This window comes from Archocentrus centrarchus, chromosome 5, assembly GCF_007364275.1.
Source record: "Archocentrus centrarchus isolate MPI-CPG fArcCen1 chromosome 5, fArcCen1, whole genome shotgun sequence".
Classification (NCBI taxonomy): domain Eukaryota; kingdom Metazoa; phylum Chordata; class Actinopteri; order Cichliformes; family Cichlidae; genus Archocentrus; species Archocentrus centrarchus.
Window position 1 is genome coordinate 28,716,476 of NC_044350.1, and position 18,720 is coordinate 28,735,195.

The 18,720-nt window shown below is 39.5% G+C and overlaps 2 protein-coding genes across 3 annotated transcripts; one reads left to right on the forward strand and one right to left on the reverse strand.

Moving 5' to 3' along the window:
* Window positions 1-322: 322 nt before the first annotated feature.
* Window positions 323-9,289, forward strand: nudt3b (nudix (nucleoside diphosphate linked moiety X)-type motif 3b). 2 transcript variants are annotated; one of them, XM_030728627.1, is made up of 5 exons: window positions 323-700; window positions 1,905-2,015; window positions 7,757-7,801; window positions 7,908-7,992; window positions 8,314-9,289. In XM_030728627.1, exons 1-5 carry the CDS (start codon window positions 602-604, stop codon window positions 8,508-8,510), a joined length of 537 nt encoding a protein of 178 aa, XP_030584487.1. In that variant the 5' UTR covers window positions 323-601; the 3' UTR covers window positions 8,511-9,289. The 2 variants fall into 2 exon arrangements, with proteins under 2 accessions (XP_030584487.1, XP_030584488.1); XM_030728628.1 differs by lacking the exon at window positions 323-700 and adding an exon at window positions 749-876.
* A 4,468-nt stretch (window positions 9,290-13,757) lies between these two features.
* rps10 (ribosomal protein S10) lies at window positions 13,758-18,157 on the reverse strand. The gene is made up of 6 exons (XM_030728629.1): window positions 18,081-18,157; window positions 17,475-17,624; window positions 15,592-15,766; window positions 15,089-15,166; window positions 14,097-14,152; window positions 13,758-13,841 (listed from the first exon to the last, which is right to left on the reverse strand). The coding sequence occupies exons 2-6, from the start codon at window positions 17,622-17,624 to the stop codon at window positions 13,800-13,802; spliced, it is 501 nt and encodes a 166-aa protein (XP_030584489.1). The 5' UTR covers window positions 18,081-18,157; the 3' UTR covers window positions 13,758-13,799.
* Window positions 18,158-18,720: the final 563 nt, after the last annotated feature.

The following is an 18,720-nucleotide window of genomic DNA, read 5'->3' on the forward strand; positions in this document are numbered from 1 at the left end:
GACCTTTCTTGAATTTTGTGTTTGCCTTCAAACAGTGGCTATACTCACATTATACTCTCACATCGTTGGATCTATTTTGTGAACCATTCCTGCGCTGTCCATTACCTGCGGTGCTGAAACTGATGAATTCCCCTGGTGTCTCATTTTCTAATCTGCACAATAAAATAATTCGATAGCGCCAAATATGTCGTACAAATTAATTTGTACGTAAAAGTCTTACAAATTAATATCGACCTCAGATAAGTGGACTGGGCCATCTAGTTGGAGCCAAAAGTGCCAGTTCCCTTTACCGGCTCACTCCAGTCAGAGCGTGGTGTTGCGTTTCCCCCCCACGTTTCGTTGCCCTAATTCTTCAACCCATGGTAGGTACTTTTCTTACGCTCGTCAAGCTATTAATGGTTAAACTACGTCGTGGGCGTAACGGCTCCTTGTAATGGCGACCGTGCCGTAGATGTTCCCAGGTTTGTGAAAATGAAGCGAAGAAGAAGTTATTTCTTTTAAGTAAAACGCCGAGGTTCCCCGCAGGAGGACTTTGCGTCTCCAATTATCGTCTTTATAAGTGGAAAACTTAGCTGTACTTTTGAACTTTTGCGCTCCCGAAATGATGAAGCTCAAGTCAAACCAAACCCGGACGTACGACGGGGATGGTTACAAGAAGCGGGCCGCCTGCCTGTGTTTCAGGAGCGAGACCGAGGAGGAGGTGAGTCCGGTGATGTTAACTGTCGGGAGGGCCAAGCTAATATTAGCATCTGTAGGTTTATTTTAGCCTCTTCTCTTGTGTGGAGATCGACACGTTTATCAGCACGGCTTTGGTTTTAACCCAGCCGGAAACGATTTCTTATATTCTCGTGTCGTCTCCTGAGGTTTTCATTAATGGTTAGTTTTCGGCTGCTACTTACCCAAGTGTTATGTAAGCCTCTTTAGCAGTGCAGATAGCAGCCTCTGTTATAATCAGCCTTACTAGCGCCGCGCTAATGCTAACGTTAGCTTGCTAACTACCCGGGTTGCTGCCGTGGGCAGCCGGCTCTCGGCCAGCAACCACAGCCCACAGCACAGGCTGTGGTGAGTGCTGACTCTATCACAACCAGCCGCAGGATGGACAGAGAATATTTAGTATTTAAAGCGCCAGGCTGAGATATGCATCTGCTCGCGTTACAGATAGTTTGGCGAGCTAAGTGTATTGTGTTAATGCAACTGGTATTATTAGCCAAACATTGCACTGCTATGTAGCTAGTAGTAGCTAGGCTAGTTTAAGTCAGAAGATAACTGGCAGTGATGCCCGGCTTGTTTGTATCACTTGTGTATTTTGCGTTGTTTGTTTAGGACCTGAAATTTGCAGTGTTTGATATTTGAAGCACCAGCTTAACAACTGCGTCGAGAGCTGTATGCATGTTTTACAACATCGCTTATTAATGTAGCTGTCTTTGTACCTCTCGTCCCTTTCGATCCAGTTAAAAAAATAAAAATAAAAAAATCCCATGCTGTGGGTTATTTGAGATAAGATGCGCTTTGGGAAGCTGATGAGGAGTCAAGAGGAAGCACAAAGATGTCTTTGTACTTAAAACATTTTACTAGGGGAGGAAATAGGACCAGACCAATTCCTCATTTTGGTTAAAGGCCGGACTGTGAACGGCATGAGTTCTTGAGTACAGGAAACGCATCAGCATCACCCGCACGAAGCTAGAAACTTTTACCCAAAATGTAGTTTGTGATCGGCACCCAGCTGTTCCCAACTCATTATCAATACAAACTATTTCAGTATCTGCGATTTATTGACAATGATACCGATATTAGTTATTTTACACTGCATTAATATAGTCGTCACTTAACAGTTTATATTATGTGAACAGCAATACAGAGTTAGACTGTAATGCCTGGTCCGTGTTGTATGGGGTGTGTTGCAGGTGCTACTGGTGAGCAGTAGTCGACATCCTGACAAGTGGATAGTTCCCGGTGGGGGGATGGAGCCCGAGGAGGAGCCCAATGTTGCCGCAGCTCGAGAAGTGTGTGAAGAGGTTGGTTGTGTCATGCTTTCTCAAAATTATTTTATTTAAACCTGTAGCGTGGGGACCTTATCGTTCTTACTTTCGAAGTGACAGATGTGGTCCCTATGTATACTGTGTACAGGGAACCTTAACTTGATCCTTTCTGAAACATGCCTTTCTAGTCATAGTCCATAGCTGAAAATATAATTCTGAGAATGGATTTCCATTTAAAGTACGGCAAATTTGTTTGAGTATAGGCTCATAAGATGTATTGTATTACAATTCTGTTAACTCATGTCTGTATTTAACACTGAGCCTGATACGTTGTTCACAAAATCTATTCTGTCGATGCAGTCATCCTGTTTGCATGGACAGAAAGAGAGAGCCCAGCAACATGTAAGCTGTATCATAGCATCATGTTACAAAGCAGTCTTTAGGTGTCAAAGGAGGTCATGCTGAGCTTGAACACTGGTTGTCCAGGAGTTTCACTACGGTACAGTCACACAAATGATAGGCAATAATTTGTAAATAGTAAACTGGAAATCATAATCCTAGTAATACCACCTATGTCTGTTAAATCAGGTGTTCTTCCACTCCGCATGCTGTTCATCTTTTGGATATTTTTGATCAAAACGGACACAGGGCACCAAAGTCACTGAATCTCGCCCGGCTGCTGGCTCCTGACAGGGGGTTGACCTTATAAAGCCTATTCTCTCTGTGTGATCCATCACACTGATGGATGCTGATATCCCTTAACCTGGCTCCTGCTGTTTGGTAGCTTTGGTGGTTACAGCACACTGAGGCCTGCCAGCAAATTTCCACAGGGTCAAAAGCAATGTCACATCACTACTCAGGCTCCTCATGTGCCAAAAGGCTGCATTCAGAAAATTTATGGTGACTGAGTGCTGCTTGATACATCACCAACTACTCTGGCATTCTAAGCCTCTTATTGGACGGTGGTGTAACAGGACATATCCTAATCCTAGTGAGCCTGTTCTGATTACCATATGAATGGTGAGTGATTTCTTATGCTTATTGGTTTGGAGTCTCTCCAGGGATGAGACTGAAGGCAAAGCACTCAGTAGCAAGCCAAAGGTTACAGAGGGTTCCTTTGTTTTTCTGTTCACTACCTCAGCTTATCCTTGTATCTTGGAGATACACCTTAATCCTGAACCACGAAGACATATTGCATAACTTGTAATGAAATCTCAGCTGTACATCCTCTTCCCAAGTGATGCCCAGTAGTCTTGAGTTACATGAATGCCAGCGCTGGGAGACTTTTTCCATCTCATAAAAACAAACAGGGTAACCTTTGGCCTATTACTTAATCCCTGACTCGTCTTTGGGGTTTCTAGTGGTGTGCCTGCTCTTTACGTACGATCTAGCTGAAGGCCTCGGGAGTGCAACACCGAGGTGTTGGTACAGTGTGTGGAGTCAACATTTATTTATAGACTGAAACTGGAACCTGAGGAAGAAGCTGCAGAGATGTCAGTGAGAGGCCTGGCGCTGTATCGAAACCTGACCTACTGTTCACCTCTGGGAGTTAAAATCTTGGAGAAGATTTTTAGTGTTAGAATCTTCTCAAAGATATTGAGCTCAGAGAGGCCTTAAAATTCCTCTCTGAAAGGAAAGGTTGTGACATTTAGATAGCTTTGATTTTTAGGATGGTGAGAAGAGATATAATAACTCACAGCAAAGTTTTTATTCGTCTGCTTTTTTTTCTGACCATATACATGACGACACTCAAATGATTTTGAGAGAGGGACTGCTAGAATGTGCCCACAATAGCTGAACAAAGGTTGCTTTTCAGATTTATAATATATATTTTTAACAGTCAATTTATTGAATATCAGGAAATTATTTGCCAGTAATCTGATAAATGATTCTAATTAAAATGCCAAAAAAATGGTGGCTTCAGCCTCTGAAAAATTATGGCTTGCTGCTTTTGTTGATTTTTATATAATTTGTAGTTTAAATATTTTTGTGGTTTTGATTGTTAGTTGGACAAACTGAAACATTTGAGACTTGAGAAATTGTGAATTTTTTTCCCCACTATTATTATTATTATTATTTTTATTTATGTTGTTACTAGGGTTATTATAGTTAACGAAAACGAACGAAATAACGAAAACTGAAATTGAAAAAACATTGTCGTTAACTGAAATAAATAAAAACTAAAATTAAAAGGAAGAAACGACAACTAACTAAAACTGAATTGTGAGTTTACAAAACTAACTGAAATTATAGATGTTATTTTTTCAAAAGTCTTGTGGATTGATATGAAATCATTTTTTTCCTCTCTCCGAGTTTAAGCTCGGAACGCCGTCGGGCAAATGGGTGCGCATGTGCGTGCGTGCGCACACCGCGCTGCTCCTCAGAGAGTCCCATGTGGAGTGTTTTTGTTTTTTTTTACTATGATAGCACAGATAGCAGCGAGTGTCTTGTTGTGGATGATTGAAGAAAGTGAAAAAACAGGGACAAATATGTTTGCACCCTAAAAACTGAGCACAAAGAGCAAGGACCAAAAAACCCCCAGCACACAACCACAAGGTAATTAACACACGCAATCCAGCTATACATGCATAAATGCGGACATGAGGTCGGACACTTCCGTAGGCTACATAGGCCGCAAAGACCCTGCAAGTCTAATCAGCGAGCATCTAACCAAGCTAGCTCCAAAACAGAAGCAGCATCAGGTGGAGAGAACATCAGGATGCAGCTGGATTTGAGCTTTGACTCCTTCAAGGAGTTTGTTTTTGTCAAACACCACATGTAGCTGTTATTAATCTGCTGCACTGAGGCTGAACTTTATTGGGAGTTTATTGTAGAATTTATCGAGTTTTGGAGTTCATATTGTTAGCAGTTTCTCCCTGTTGATGTTCATGTGTGTCCTTAATATTACACACATTTAGCATGTAGTTCTGCTGTCTGTGAACAGTTGGTTGCTGAATATATTTCTTTAAAGGGTATCTTTAAAGGGTACCTGATTAAGTATAAAAATACTAAAACTAATACTGAAACTAACTAAAACTAAGCATAAAACCAAAAATAAAACCTAATAAAAATGAGCAAAACCACTCTGAAAACTAATTAAAACTAACTGAATTAGAGAAAAAAAAGTAAAAATTAACTAAAACTAAACTATAATGTAAAATCCAAAACTATTATAACCCTGGTTGTTACAGGATATGTAGTTTTTGTCACTATTAGTGACTGTGGGGGGAATCTGATATCGACCTACGCTCTTGTGAATTTAAACCATTTTTAGGGATATGCGAGCCTTTTCAACTAGACCAGTGGTTTCCAAATGGTGCACCAAGGCACTCTGTGTGTCATGGGATTTTTGTGAGGATCAAAAACATTATGCATAAATACCTTGTATGTAACTTAAATCCTTAAAAAAACAAAAAAAACCCTTCTAAAATAGGATGTTTGCATGTATGCCAGTGGGTAAGATGCACTATGACTCATTTAAGGCCCTGATTGATAGGAGGTTAATAAAGGAAAAAAATGAATCACTTTATTTTGTGGGGCAAACCACAGTTTAAATCAGATGGCGCACAGCCTAACAAAAACTGCCACAGAGCTTTGGCTGGAAAAGGGATGTCAACAACTCTCGGCCCAAATCTGGTATCTGTTGGTAGAAGTTGCCTGATGATGAAAGATATCTGTATCAAGATAGAAGCACTTAGAAACCAAGCACTCCTGGGGAAAAAAAAAAAAAAAAAAAACTTTGCCTGCTTCACTGGTTTTGCAGCTGAGGCACCAAAAATCTTTTGGTGGCTTACGTTGAAGCCAAAGGAGGCATGATATATGCTAGTGGAATCTCAACACTGTTACGCAGCAAACTGGCTGTCAGAAGTATATTTGCTTTACAGTGTAATCAAAAGAAGAACTAACAACATGTCAGATGACCTACAGTAATGTGAAAACGAAAGTTTATAGAAGACTCAATGCATTCGTGTGATAAACTTAAGTACACCACATGATTCAGTAGCTTGTGGAACCACCTTTAGCTGAAATAACTGGAAGTAATCACTTTCTGTATGACTATCAGTCTTTTACATATTGCCTCGCTCTTCTTTACAATATTGTTTCAGTTCATTGAGGTTTGTGGGTATTTGTTTCTGCACAGCTCTCTTATAGGCCCACCACAGCATTTCAGTCAGGTTGAGGTCTGGACTTTGACTGGGCCATTGCAACACCATGATTCTTTTCTTTACAGATTTGTTGTTGATTGTTATAGATCTGCTGGTATGCTTGGGATCATTGACCTGTTGTATGACCCAGTTTCAGCCCAGCTTTAGCTGTCAGACAGATGGCCTCACATTTGATTCTAGAATACTTTAGTATACAGAGGAGTTTATGGCCAACTCAATGACTGCAAGGTGCCCAAGTCCTGTGGCAGCAAAACAAGCCCAAGCCATCACCCCTCTAGCACCGTGTTGACAGTTGGCCCTGGCAGCTCTTCCAAACAAGCCATACTTGTTCAATTTTTGGTTAATACTTACCCTCTTAATTCCTTTAGCGGCAGTAAGGTTGTACTTTGGTTTTCACGGGACTCATGTGACTGTATTTTGTAGGGATGTGCATAACCAGTTGACTAGACAGTTAAACGTTGCTTCCCTGGCATGTCGGCAGTGAAAATGCTAGCTAATATTTCATGTACAGCACCACTTCACTGTTGTTCCTGAAAACGATGCCATTAGTTGGGGTGGCCGTGGAACAGGGCCATGCAGACCAGCATGTTTCTGCAGTACTTTGATATTGAAAATGGCCAGCTGTATGTAGACTGTAACCACTCAGCCAAAACGATGCACAACATGCAACACAAGTGCCAGTGGACACTAATTTTGCATGCCCAGAATTCTTCACTCTGTGTAGCCAAATACCTACACAAACGCAGTACCACGAATCCCATAAGATGGCTGCTGCTGCTGCTGCAAGCACTACTAATGTGCCTGCAAACTAATAATCTGACATCGCGTGTGCGGTGCTTTTGCACAGTGAAGTGCCACACGTTTTTAGCAACATTTAAAGTACAGCTTTATTTATTTATTTTTTTAAATGTGATGAATGCTTTCAAACAGCTTTTACATATGCATGCAGTGTTTGCCTCATGTTGATGTCTATTTTCTTACTTTTATAGCAATTGAATATATTTTTTACTTTTGTCTCTTTTCTCCCATTTAAAGAGCTAGTTGGTGTACCTTGCCACAGAAAGTTTGAAAACCACTGATTAAATGTTACTGTGCTTTTTGTTGTCCATATAATAACCTAGTAAATGAGTCTCCAAGAACATCCGTAATCTTTCATTTAGGGCTGTAAAACAAACTTGCACCTTTTACAGCAGTAAGGTGTGGTGTGAAAGAATCACCACATGCAGAGCATGACTTCAGTCTTTGTATATGCTGCATATTCTTGTTTTTATTCTGAGGACTCAAAAACAACAATCCAGGATTTAGATGGAGTGAATGTGCTGGGGATAAACACAGTCTTATGATGTAATGTAATCCAGTGCAGAACAAAGACCATTTCCAATTACCATACAAATTAAATCAGCATCTCTTTGAAACTATCTCAACTAAATTCTGAGGTTCAAATGAGTGTTTATTGTTAGACTGTTAGAGTGCATTAAATTACACAAGTGTTTTTGCATAGACCTCAATCTCTTCATATTGAACAAAAAGCCTTTAATCATCTGTTGCGACTTTATCCTGTGACAGTATTTGCTCACCATTTCATCATTTTTTTTAAAATTCATTTTACAGGCTGGTGTGAAGGGGACTTTAGGTCGCTTAGTGGGAATATTTGAGGTGAGCTGCTGTCTGACTTGAGTTATTTTTTGTCTTCAAGTGTCAACATGTTGTTTGGTATGTTTGTGATTGAAAAGTAAAAGTATGCAAATGTTTTCTTTCGCAGAATCAGGAGAGAAAACACAGGACCTACGTGTACGTTCTTATTGTAACAGAGGTGCTGGAGGACTGGGAGGACTCAGTCAACATTGGTAAAGCACTGTTTGTTTACTTGTCAGAATGGGGATCATACGGGCAAAGTTCTCAGGCAGTCACATACTTGGCTATAGCTTTATTTATTTATTTTTTTCCCAGGCCTTAGTGATATTACAGTTCAGAGATTTTAGTGCATGTTTACTGGGGCAGATTATAAAACCAGCTTTGTTCCTGCCCTTGTGATTTTCACTTTAGCTCTGTGTACAGTACTGATACTCAGTCAAAATCTATTTTTCATAATGCCATATTTTTCCTTCATGTGTTGGTTTTCTAGCACGTTAACCTTCTCCCCAATGCTGTCTTGTTCTCTAAAACAGGGAGAAAAAGGGAATGGTTTAAAATAGACGATGCCATACAAGTGTTGCAGTGTCACAAGCCTGTGCAGGCCACCTACTTCGAGGCTCTCCAGGAGAGTTGCCTGACCAGTAATGGAACACCACTGGTGACCACGATAGGCGGGGACCTCTCCCCTACCTACAGCATCAATCAGAGCTCTGTCTCGGGGATCAGATAACTAAAACCACAACTCTGAATACCCCAGGAGCTTTCGCCACCACCTGCGCTCTTACGTGTCATTTCTCTTCTCTTCTTTTTTTCTTCTTCTTCTTCTTCTTTTTTTTTCCAGTAACATGATTTGCCTTGCCAACTCCTTTGTGCCAGAAATCTGGCGCAGACTCAACAAGTGTTGGATGCACAGTCTAAACACTTTGTAAATGTAAATGTAATTTTTGACCCCTCCTTCTTTTTTCTCTTTTTACTGACAACTGCATGAAGTGTCCCCTCATTCCCTTTTCCTTAACACGCCCTTAGCGTGCTGTTTATTGAATGCAAGAACTACTTTTTACTGTTGTAATGTAAAAGTGTATACTTAGTGCTTAAGCTGAAGGCTTTTGGTGGTCTTTTTAACGTCTCCATTTTTTATTTTTATTTTTTCCTGTGAATGAATGTGCTCATATTAAGTGTACTGCCTCCCCTGTTGTAAGGATAGGAAATATTGTCTGTATCTGAATGAACAGAATTGTGGGAAGTGAGTTGTCTTGCATGAGCACTGTTATGTTGCTTTTCAGTCACTGGAGTGACCTGATGCTGACTGTGCAACAGACTTGTGGTAAGGTCTTTTGGCTTTTCTGCACTCTTCTCCCTGTTGTGGTTGTTGATGTCTTTTTAATCAGAAGGATATGGCCCCTTAAGCAGTTACTCAATTTTAGCAGTTATTCAATTTTAGTCCTCTTTAAATTTCATTTGTCAACTGTGTTTGTGTCCTATTTGGGAAGCTAGCCAAGCACTACAGGTTTCACTATATATATATATATATATATATATATATATATATATATATATATATATATATATATATAAGTGAGTGAAGGAATGTCAGCATACAATGTAAAAAAAAAAACACCTTTCTCCTCAGTGTCTTCTCTTTTCATCCCTTTTTTGTTTTGTTTTGAAATTGCTTTCATGTGACTGACTACAGTCTTCCTCCAAACACTGAGAGGGTAGGAAAAAGTAGATTTTAGAATCATGGACTTGTAATTTCAAAATGCAGCACATATCACTTAAGTTATTAAAACCCATTTCCATATTTTACTCCTCACATTCAGTTTGGTTAAAAGCAATTGTTTACATTGTATTTGTAACATGGCACAGGTGACTGAACACTTTTCATTGTGGTCGTGACTTTTTTTTTTTTTTTTTTTTGGAGGAACCCTTCCCTCTTTTATTATTTATTCTGCATCCCCCCCAAAACACCCAGAACACCTGCTTGACATTGAACATAATGGATCTTTAATGCTGTCTTTGGCAAGATGCAGAACAAACAAGCCTTGTACAGTTTGAGACCTTGTTTTTAACATGTAAAATGCTTTTTGGATACTACTTTTTGTTTTTTCTTTCCTTTTTCTTTCTTTCTTCTCTAACCTTTGGCAAAAGTATCTTTAGCTGAGCTGCATCACTTGGCCACGACGTGGCGTGAAGCAGCTGGCTCAATACTGTGAAACTGGAGGCGCTGTAGATAGCATGTAAGAGGTTTTTATTGTAAATTGTTTATTTCTGTATAGATCAAAGGTGAGACTACAAATGACAAAACACCTCTTACACATCTGTGAGTGCTACATGTAATTTCAATTGAGGCTGGAAAACCTGATTGAACTCATTGTGTTGGCTTTGAAGCTGTGGGGAATTTTCTCTTGAGATAGCATTCAGTACATCAGAGGCTAAAGAACAAGGAATGTGGTTGTGGGTGAGATTAAAGAGCCTATTTATAATTGAAAATTCTTAAAACCCTTATTTTTTTTTTTTTTTGTTACAGACCAAAACAAATTGTAATGGCAAGGGATTTTTTTAATCATCTTTAGTCAAACTATAAAATGAAGTCTTGGTTGGAAAGCCTGGGGTCTTTTCCTGCTCTCAGCTGTACCACTAGGTCTAATCAGTGAGTTTTTCCCATAGAGGGTTTCTTTCATTGGTCTCTCCACTGTGGTATTCTGTCCATATTAAAACCTAAGATAATTAAAAAAAAAAAAATGGTTTAGATTTGAAAACAATTACAAAAACAAATCTGGTACATTACCTTTTTAATTTGATAGGGCAAAAATTTTGCATATCCAACATATAAAAAATTTGCATTTGTTTGAAGTTATCCATCTAGCTAGTGAATTTAAGTCACTTCTGTTTTTCCTCTCCCTTATCTCTTTCTGAGTCTGTAAACCCTCCACTGCATTCACCAGCTGGTTACGTTGTCTCCCTTTGTGCGGTAGCTGCAGCTGAAAACCACACTACGGCTGCATAAGTGCGGTGAGTGTAGGACTGCAGGCTGGAAAACCACAACAAGGAGCTAAAAGATGCTGAATAGTGTAAATAATAGAATAGAATAGAATAATACAATGGCAATAATTCTTTGATTCTCACAAAAGAGAAACCCCATTTACATACAAAAAAATGTCTTGTTAACAAAATATGATTAAATCCCGTAATGTGGCCATAAATAATTAAATCTAGATTTAAAGAGATTTTATTTGGGTTTCTGTTGGAAAAGGACTCGGCGATACTTATGTATTTAACAATGAATATGCACAGGAAACTCCAGTCTTATGATTAGCAAACTGATGAGAAACCCTTAATAGGAAATGAGAACTGAAAGCTAGTGGAGGAAATTTTATCTGAAAAAGGAGCGGGCGGCTTTGAGTGGTGGCTTGTCTTTCCTACCATATGTTTTATGGTAGAAAACACCACATGCTGGAATGGTTTGCTAACACTGGCCTGCGATAATCCAGGATTGTTTTCTGAATGCCGGTTAGGGTGAAAAGGTCTAAAGTCTCGTCCAGTCTCAGACTTTGAACGGGTTTTTACTGCTGTTTTAGACAGGTGTGGTGGCCAAAGTCTTGCTTTATGATGCCCTACCTGCCACTTGAAATTGGATTTTGTGTCGATTAGACCTTTCAGTCATCATCTAAAGGTACAATTAGGTATGGCAGAAAAACAAAAGCCTGAGAAATTGATGATTTGTAATGGCTCTCTAGTCTGACGTGAGTGACAGGTACTGTCAAAATGAATGTGAGGAGGATTTCCACATGTAAACAGCCAGTGATTTTAATGATTAGTAACCACTTGGTCCTTATCCTTGTTTTTGTTTTTTTTTTGTTCTTCTGCTGTTATTGACAACCTGATGTCTTATACATAGCTAACACGGCAACCTGATAGTCAGAGGATGCACTTTGGTGTTGGTCACTAAGGAGTATTGTCATTTTTTTTTTTTTAACCCTTCTTACTAAAATTCAGACAGTTTCTGTCACAAATTGAAGTGCTGATGGGAACTTATGAAGTAAATGTTTCCACTTAAATTCCACATTAGACAGCTGGTATCATTAGATGGTACAAACACATTCACCCATACTTGAGCTTTTCTGCTATAAAATTGACTCTTTAAAATGTTGAAGCTGCCTAACGTGAAACAGCTGGAGCTTCAGACAAAGTCAGTTGATTTAATTTACCAAAGTGGATGGTTTAATAATGTGTTGCCATGTCAGTTAGCTGGCTCCATCTTGTGGCCAAAGCAAAAGTATTAAAAGCACATGACTTGGCAGCTGAGGATTGTAACATTCAGTTTTCCTTAAGCGCAATGATGACTTTCACCAGCTGTACGACTGGGGGGGAAGCTATATATGTAAATTAATTTTCAAAAGACAGCCACCACCTCTCACAAAAGAAAATTCTGAATTGGATACCTTCACCTTTTGAGCCGTTGACCTCAGCCTTGAAGTTACATACCTGTGTTTGTGTTCTCCAAGGTTTGTGTCACTGGAATGTGTTTTTAGTTTTTCTGTTTTGTTTTTTTTTCCTCTTCTGTCATTTGGGACTGTGGAATAAGACCAGTGTGAGGAGACTGAAGATTGTAATATAAATGTGCCAACAAATAAACACCAGTATTTCACATTCAGGCCAGTGTCTTTGTGTTCATTGGGGGGGGGAGACATGTACAGTATAGAAATATTTACAGTAGGTATTTTTACACTTAAGTCAACATAACAGGAAATTCTAAAATACATAGCAAATACTTTTTAGATCTTCAGCTAACTTGGTAAATAGTTTGGGGTCATTTATATTTTATACAGGATTTTTTTTTTTTCCTTAGTGGAATTAAAGCTTATACGCCAGAATAATTAGCTTAAGGTTACTTTCAAGACTTTTCAATTAGGTATCACAATTGCACATATAAATATCCTAATCCCCAATTTGATTAAAGTATTAGTAACTCAACTCTGCCCCAAATCTGTGCTACTGATGTACACTGTTCTAATACAATGCAGCACAGAGGAGGATGGATGAAGTGCTTAGAACTGAAACCATGTTATTTGTGGATGGTGGTGAAATGCTTCAAAAAAGTGTCGGGGATACAAAATAGAAAGCGGAGAACATTTTGTGAAGGCTGAATGGCAGCTGATTCTACAGCAACAGCTGGGTTTGGGTTTCTCATGGTTGAGCAGTTTTCTGTCAGGTGTTATTCCCGTATTACCAATGATTCTTATGGATAAATTTATCATAGCTTTGTTCATCTTCCAGTTTTCAGAGTGACTTTACTCATTTTAGTCTTTATTGTAACTACACAATATTGCTTAACATTTTTCTAGAATCTAGTTTGTTTTTCTACACCCATTTTATTTTAGTTAACTACAACCTTGAGAGGGAATAAAGTTTCACTCAGTAAGCCTAATCTAGTATTAAAAGCAGATGTATCGTTAAGTCTTAGATCATTTCAAGTTGGTAAGTTACCAAAACCACTTAATGTTTCCAGTATGAACTGAGAGACTAAAAATGACCCTCCACACAATCTCCCCACCAGATTTCCTGCCCAAAATAAAGGAATTTTTCCACATAAAAATGCAGGCCAATCTATAAAATAGCTAAATTCAATTTAGTTTCCTGGCCTTTTGCCTGCATCACACTTAACACAAGAGTTTTGACATTTCTAATATTGACACTCAAGTATTGTTCTCTGAAAAAGCTCTAAATGGCAGTTTGGTTTCCTTACAAATTATAGCATACAACTTTTAGTTGGTACTATATCAAAGTCTCACTGTTGGACAGCAGCTTCTTAACCTCTCGGTACACTCAGTGATCAAAGAAGCACTTTAAGCCTCACTTAATTGATCCTTTTGATCTGGTCACCATCATATGGCTCAGCTTCATAACCAAAATATGTGACTTTGTTCTGCTCGGCATACAAAATATTTCACTAAAAAGAAAGGCGCAGACAGACCGCTGTGTTTGGATTTTCTTTATTGTACAACAAAGACAGTGAAATTTACTGAGGCTGCTGTCCTCTGCCACGTCCAAAACCACCTCTCTGCAATAGAAACATTTTGTCAGTCGACTTAAATTTCAACACAAGTTCTGCACTGTATGAACCACATTCAGCTTGCTGACATTCCTTTTTGAAACCCATGTAAAACCGCACCCACAAATAATGTTTTAGAGGAATGCTTTTGTTGTGCGGCTGAAGAAAACAAGCCTTATAACAGAAAAACATTCAAGATCAAGATGTTCTTGATGCCAGTCTATTTTCCCAAATACCCACATCAAACAAAGGAAATGTACTTACGAACTGGAACTCTGTGGCGGCTCCAGCACCAGCCTCCGCTTTCTTATCAGCACCGGCTAAAGGAGAAGTTATGAATTAAGAGGTCAGCCAATAACTTTCATAGATTTGTGTCTTTTTGAAACATTTTCTACAACATGTCACATGCCTACTAAATTATTTTTTATATATATAAAAAATTATTATCTGGTCTAATCTACAACCAAATGATTGCACAAACACACCCAAATTTCTGTAAGGAAAACTGGATTTAGATTCTCATCCAAGAACACTTTTACACATTGGCTTTCCCTTGCTGCTTGGCACAAACATTACTAGTCTGGAAAAATGCTGTTGTTTGGGTTAAAATACACAATTTTATCTTTCTATTAAGTGTTAACTTTTTACCAGGGTGCCAATTTCTACATACATCGAATTGTGACATTGTACATTTCCACACCCACTGATTCAAAAAGCCAGTAGATCTCACCTAACTTTAAAATGCAACTACAAGGTTGTAAAAGCAGCATACAAAAAGGTCCTACAGGGTTGTTTTATGTGAGCGCAGTCTCAACTGGAGTGTTGATGCTGTTGTTGTGGTGCTGGTTTCTAAGCCTCCTCTTCTCTTTGCTCCTGAATTCTTAAAGCTTCTTTTATTCTGATCTATTCACAGTAGCCAGACAGTCTATATGCAGGTGCTTGGATGCCTACAGATGCCTGTACTTTTTGGAGGCTGGTAATTTTGTGTAACAATGTGTCTGCATGCAGCTAAGATTTTTGTGGTGTTAAAACTATTAGCGCGTTAATATTTCCATGACCACCCTAGTAGGATTTGGACTGCGGTGCTCATTCAAACAATAATCCGACACACTCAGATTCACAGTGCATGTCCTACAGTGTCTTTGATAGCGGGTCACATTCAGATAATGTTTCAGTCTTTAGTTAATTTCACCTAAACAGCAGAAGACCACGTGAGCAAATCATAATGTGAAGTGTGTAGTTAATGCTATACTTACGGGGTGCAGCAGATCGCCTGTAGGCATCTCTGTCAGCCTCCCCACGGTTAAGGCGGGCGGGCCTCTCTCCTTCCACTCCTGGAAAAAAAAGATGACAAAACATTATGCTCCAGTATTCCTATGATCAGGGTTTTCCCAGGTTTCCAAAAGGATTAAAAAGGAAATTCAATATGCTTTAAAACGAAAGTTGTTTAATTTTAACACCAACAGTCCTCACTAAATACAACTCTTTGGCCTCTGGGGTTCCCCTTTTGAGTTTATTCATGAACCACACTTAAACCAACTTTCACAGGAGAGGAGACTGCAACATTTTGTTTTGCATTTAATTGCTGGAAACTCTTGAGCATATTTTTGTAAGATCCAACTGAAAATATCAATTCTGCAACATGCACTTTAAAGAAATGCAAAGAAAATATGAAATGAGTTTTTTCCCCCATCATGTGATCCAGTTCACCAGACAAAATGTTCCATTTAAACACAAGCATGCATGATAGACGTCTTACCCTTGGGCCTGGGCCTTGCGGTCTCAGGGCGGGTCTGGCGACGCAGGGTAGCTGGCACGATCTCAGGGGGAAGGTGGAGGAACTCTCTCAGGTACTGGATACCCTCATTGGTGAGGTACCAGTAGAAATGACGCCAGGCAAATTGCTCCTTGACGTACCCACAGGACTTCAGAGACTGCAAGGAAAAGCACAACCACATTATGTTGATTACCACAATAAATCTGTACAAAATCTACTTGATCTACATGATGGAAGATACTATATAGTAAGTATCTTAAAGCTTAAAGGCTCAAAGCCTTGCCATGTCTAGCTTTGGAAGTTGATGTGTTAATCAAGCCAACTGAATGAATTAGGGAACTCACCAAAAAGCTAACCAGAGTTTACATCAATAAAACATCAATAACACAAGGAGTGAGACTTTTCAAGAATACACAAGGTTTTGTTGTGAAGAAAGAAAACTGACTGGATAGTACTGGATTTAGTTAATTCAAGATTTAACCACTAGATTATCTAGAAAAGCAGTCATTTTCTCTTAATCTGTCAAAAATCAGTTTGTCCTCAACATGTTCTGATAAATCTTAATAAAACCCTGATTCAACTGCATTGCTACGACACAGCTCTCTAATATTTTACTCTGAAACTAGGCAAGGTGCACCCGACCTTCAATACATCATGCCATGTTACTAACAAATGGTAACAATGAGAAAGAGCTGTCTGTTTATCACACACGTGTTCAGCTGACTTTTGCACACACACCAAATGGCAGACCAATCTACCCAAGGGTACAACTGAAGTAAAGTGAACTTGACTTCTGAAAAGTGCTTTATAAAGTTACTAGATTTTTATTTATTTATTGCTACTCTATGTTACATAATACTCCAGAAGATATAACAAACAGGTACGATGAGTTTACGGCCGACACCCTGCCAAGTTTTTCACAACCCTGTGAAAAAATTTGGCACACAAACTTCTCTTTCTGAATGTTCTTCCTATTTTGTGCCATGAAATCAAAAACATCTTCCATAAAAAAAATAACCATTTCAGTCTTCAGTCATTACCTTTGGAAGAGACAATAATCAGTCATCCAAACTTACCAAACTTGAGAGGACAACAGATACACGTCGGTCACATCCTAGTGTAGATGCCATTTGCCAATAGGCCAGGTAACTGGGGCAACAGTCTCACAGGGGATTTATGCTGCCGTGTTATGTAGTAACTGCAAAATGCTCTGAAACCCTACATCGTAACCTGATGTGCACCTCCACACAAGCCACTTACGTAGTTTACATTATAAGCTCTACAAAAATTCACTGCAGAAGTCTGAATCCCAGACTCACAGATTGAGCAGGGAACCATATATCGCAAGGCTAAACACAGCAGCCCACACGAGTCCCTTTGCAGTGCGTGTTCCCTTACTCCCTCCCCTGCTTCTAAATCAGCTCTGAGATGATACCTAACAATTCCCAGACTAGTGTGTACTGGGTCTGCCCCCAGGACTATGCCTGACACCTCACCTGAGAGTCATCCCAACTGCATGACTAAACCATCTAAACTGGTTCATTTTGATGTGGTGGAGTTGCAGTTTTAATGTAATTGATGAGAAATTTAACAACTTTTATCCATAAACTTCCTCTAACGCAAAAGTCCAAAGACGACATTGAGCAGACAGTAAAAGACTACTGTACAACTAGTACACAACCAGGACTGGACATCCAGACTGAGAAATGTCATTTTCCTGTTAAAGAACACATACCGCCAGATCCAGTATAAGATGGCCTAACGCATTCATGATCACCTGCGCGGATTTACTGGCCCTACAGCTCAGTTTATTCTATTCTCGTTAAGAACTCTGAATGCTGGACCTTCATCCTTTCCTTCCTCACCTGCATCGCTTTCATCACGTGAAGGTTGGGCACATTCTTGTCAGCAAGCTCGGGATGCTTGGCCAGGTGGACGTCTTTCTTGGCCACCATGACTCCCTCCTTGAAGAGGAGCTCGTAGATAGCAATGCGGTTCTTCTTGGGCATCAGCATCTGCGTTAAGAGACAAGCGGTGTATCAGTTCCCACGAACAGCAGCGATACTTGCAGCAGACTCCATGATAGCATGCTAACTGGCTAGCATGCTAAGATACATCTACTGATGAAAATCAAAGCAGTGAAAAGACAGCCAGCTGACGCTTTAACAATTCAACACATCAGGAATGTTTGGAGAAATTCGCATCAGCAGTCACTCTGTTTTAGAGCCATTAAAAGCTGATATCGGCAGACCGCGTCACAGCAGAAAAATGGCAGTCGTTCGTGAACGCCGGAGCCGGGGTTACCTCTGCACTTCTAAGCCGAATATCTACGATTGAGACGCGTTTAACCCTAAAATACGTATACATCTCCCACTGTTACTCTAACACCAATCAAACACCGAACATTATTATTTTACAGAATGAAAGATGATGAAGATATTTTTGGATTATTACGCCGGCTCGCACTTTACCTTTCCACTTGTTAAGGGACCGGAGCCGGAAGGAAAGTATTTTACCGTTCCGGAAGATTTATGCTGCTGGTGCGGGCTTGCTGGAAAGCGTCTCCCCCTGCTGGTATGGAGGGGAAGCGCATCCTGTGGTCACATGGAAATTGTTTGCCACTCAAAAATATAAAGTTTCTCTATTTAATTTCATAACTAATCAACAATGTATAAGCACAAAAATTTGTGTATACACTCAGTATAATTTCAGGCTTCAATAGCAGCCAGTGTTTCAGATCAAAGCGAACACAGCATGGTCTGTGATCAGAGCACTCAGTAACGAGTGTGTCCACCATTGGGGTCACACATCTGCAGCGCATAGACATCACCAGACTGTCAGTAGTGGACTGTGGGATGTTGTCCCATTCCTCCTGGAGTGCATGGGCATGTTAAGGAATAGGTCATTTTAATTTAACCCTTTGGAATTTGTGGGCTTATATTTTTGTTGCATTTACTTTCAGATTTCAGATTATTTTAGATAAATTAGAGAGAGGAAGATAGTTGGAGGACTGCTGTTGAATTAGGAAGTGCAGAGGATTAGTAAGGAAGATGTGATGAGAGCTATTAAGAAGATGACAAGTGAATAGGTGGTTGTTCCAGGTGCCATACG

Excerpts from the sequence above, each read along its gene's own strand:
- nudt3b (XM_030728627.1), top strand. The coding sequence starts at position 602 with ATGATGAAGCTCAAGTCAAACCAAACCCGGACGTACGACGGGGATGGT. Across the intron at positions 701-1,904 it reads GGAGCGAGACCGAGGAGGAG|GTGCTACTGGTGAGCAGTAG; the intron begins GTGAGTCCGGTG and ends GGTGTGTTGCAG. Across the intron at positions 7,802-7,907 it reads GCTTAGTGGGAATATTTGAG|AATCAGGAGAGAAAACACAG; the intron begins GTGAGCTGCTGT and ends TTTCTTTCGCAG.
- rps10 (XM_030728629.1), bottom strand. The coding sequence starts at position 17,624 with ATGCTGATGCCCAAGAAGAACCGCATTGCTATCTACGAGCTCCTCTTC. Across the intron at positions 15,767-17,474 it reads ACGTGATGAAAGCGATGCAG|TCTCTGAAGTCCTGTGGGTA; the intron begins GTGAGGAAGGAA and ends TTTTCCTTGCAG. Across the intron at positions 15,167-15,591 it reads CGCAAGGCCCAGGCCCAAGG|GAGTGGAAGGAGAGAGGCCC; the intron begins GTAAGACGTCTA and ends TTTTTTTTCCAG.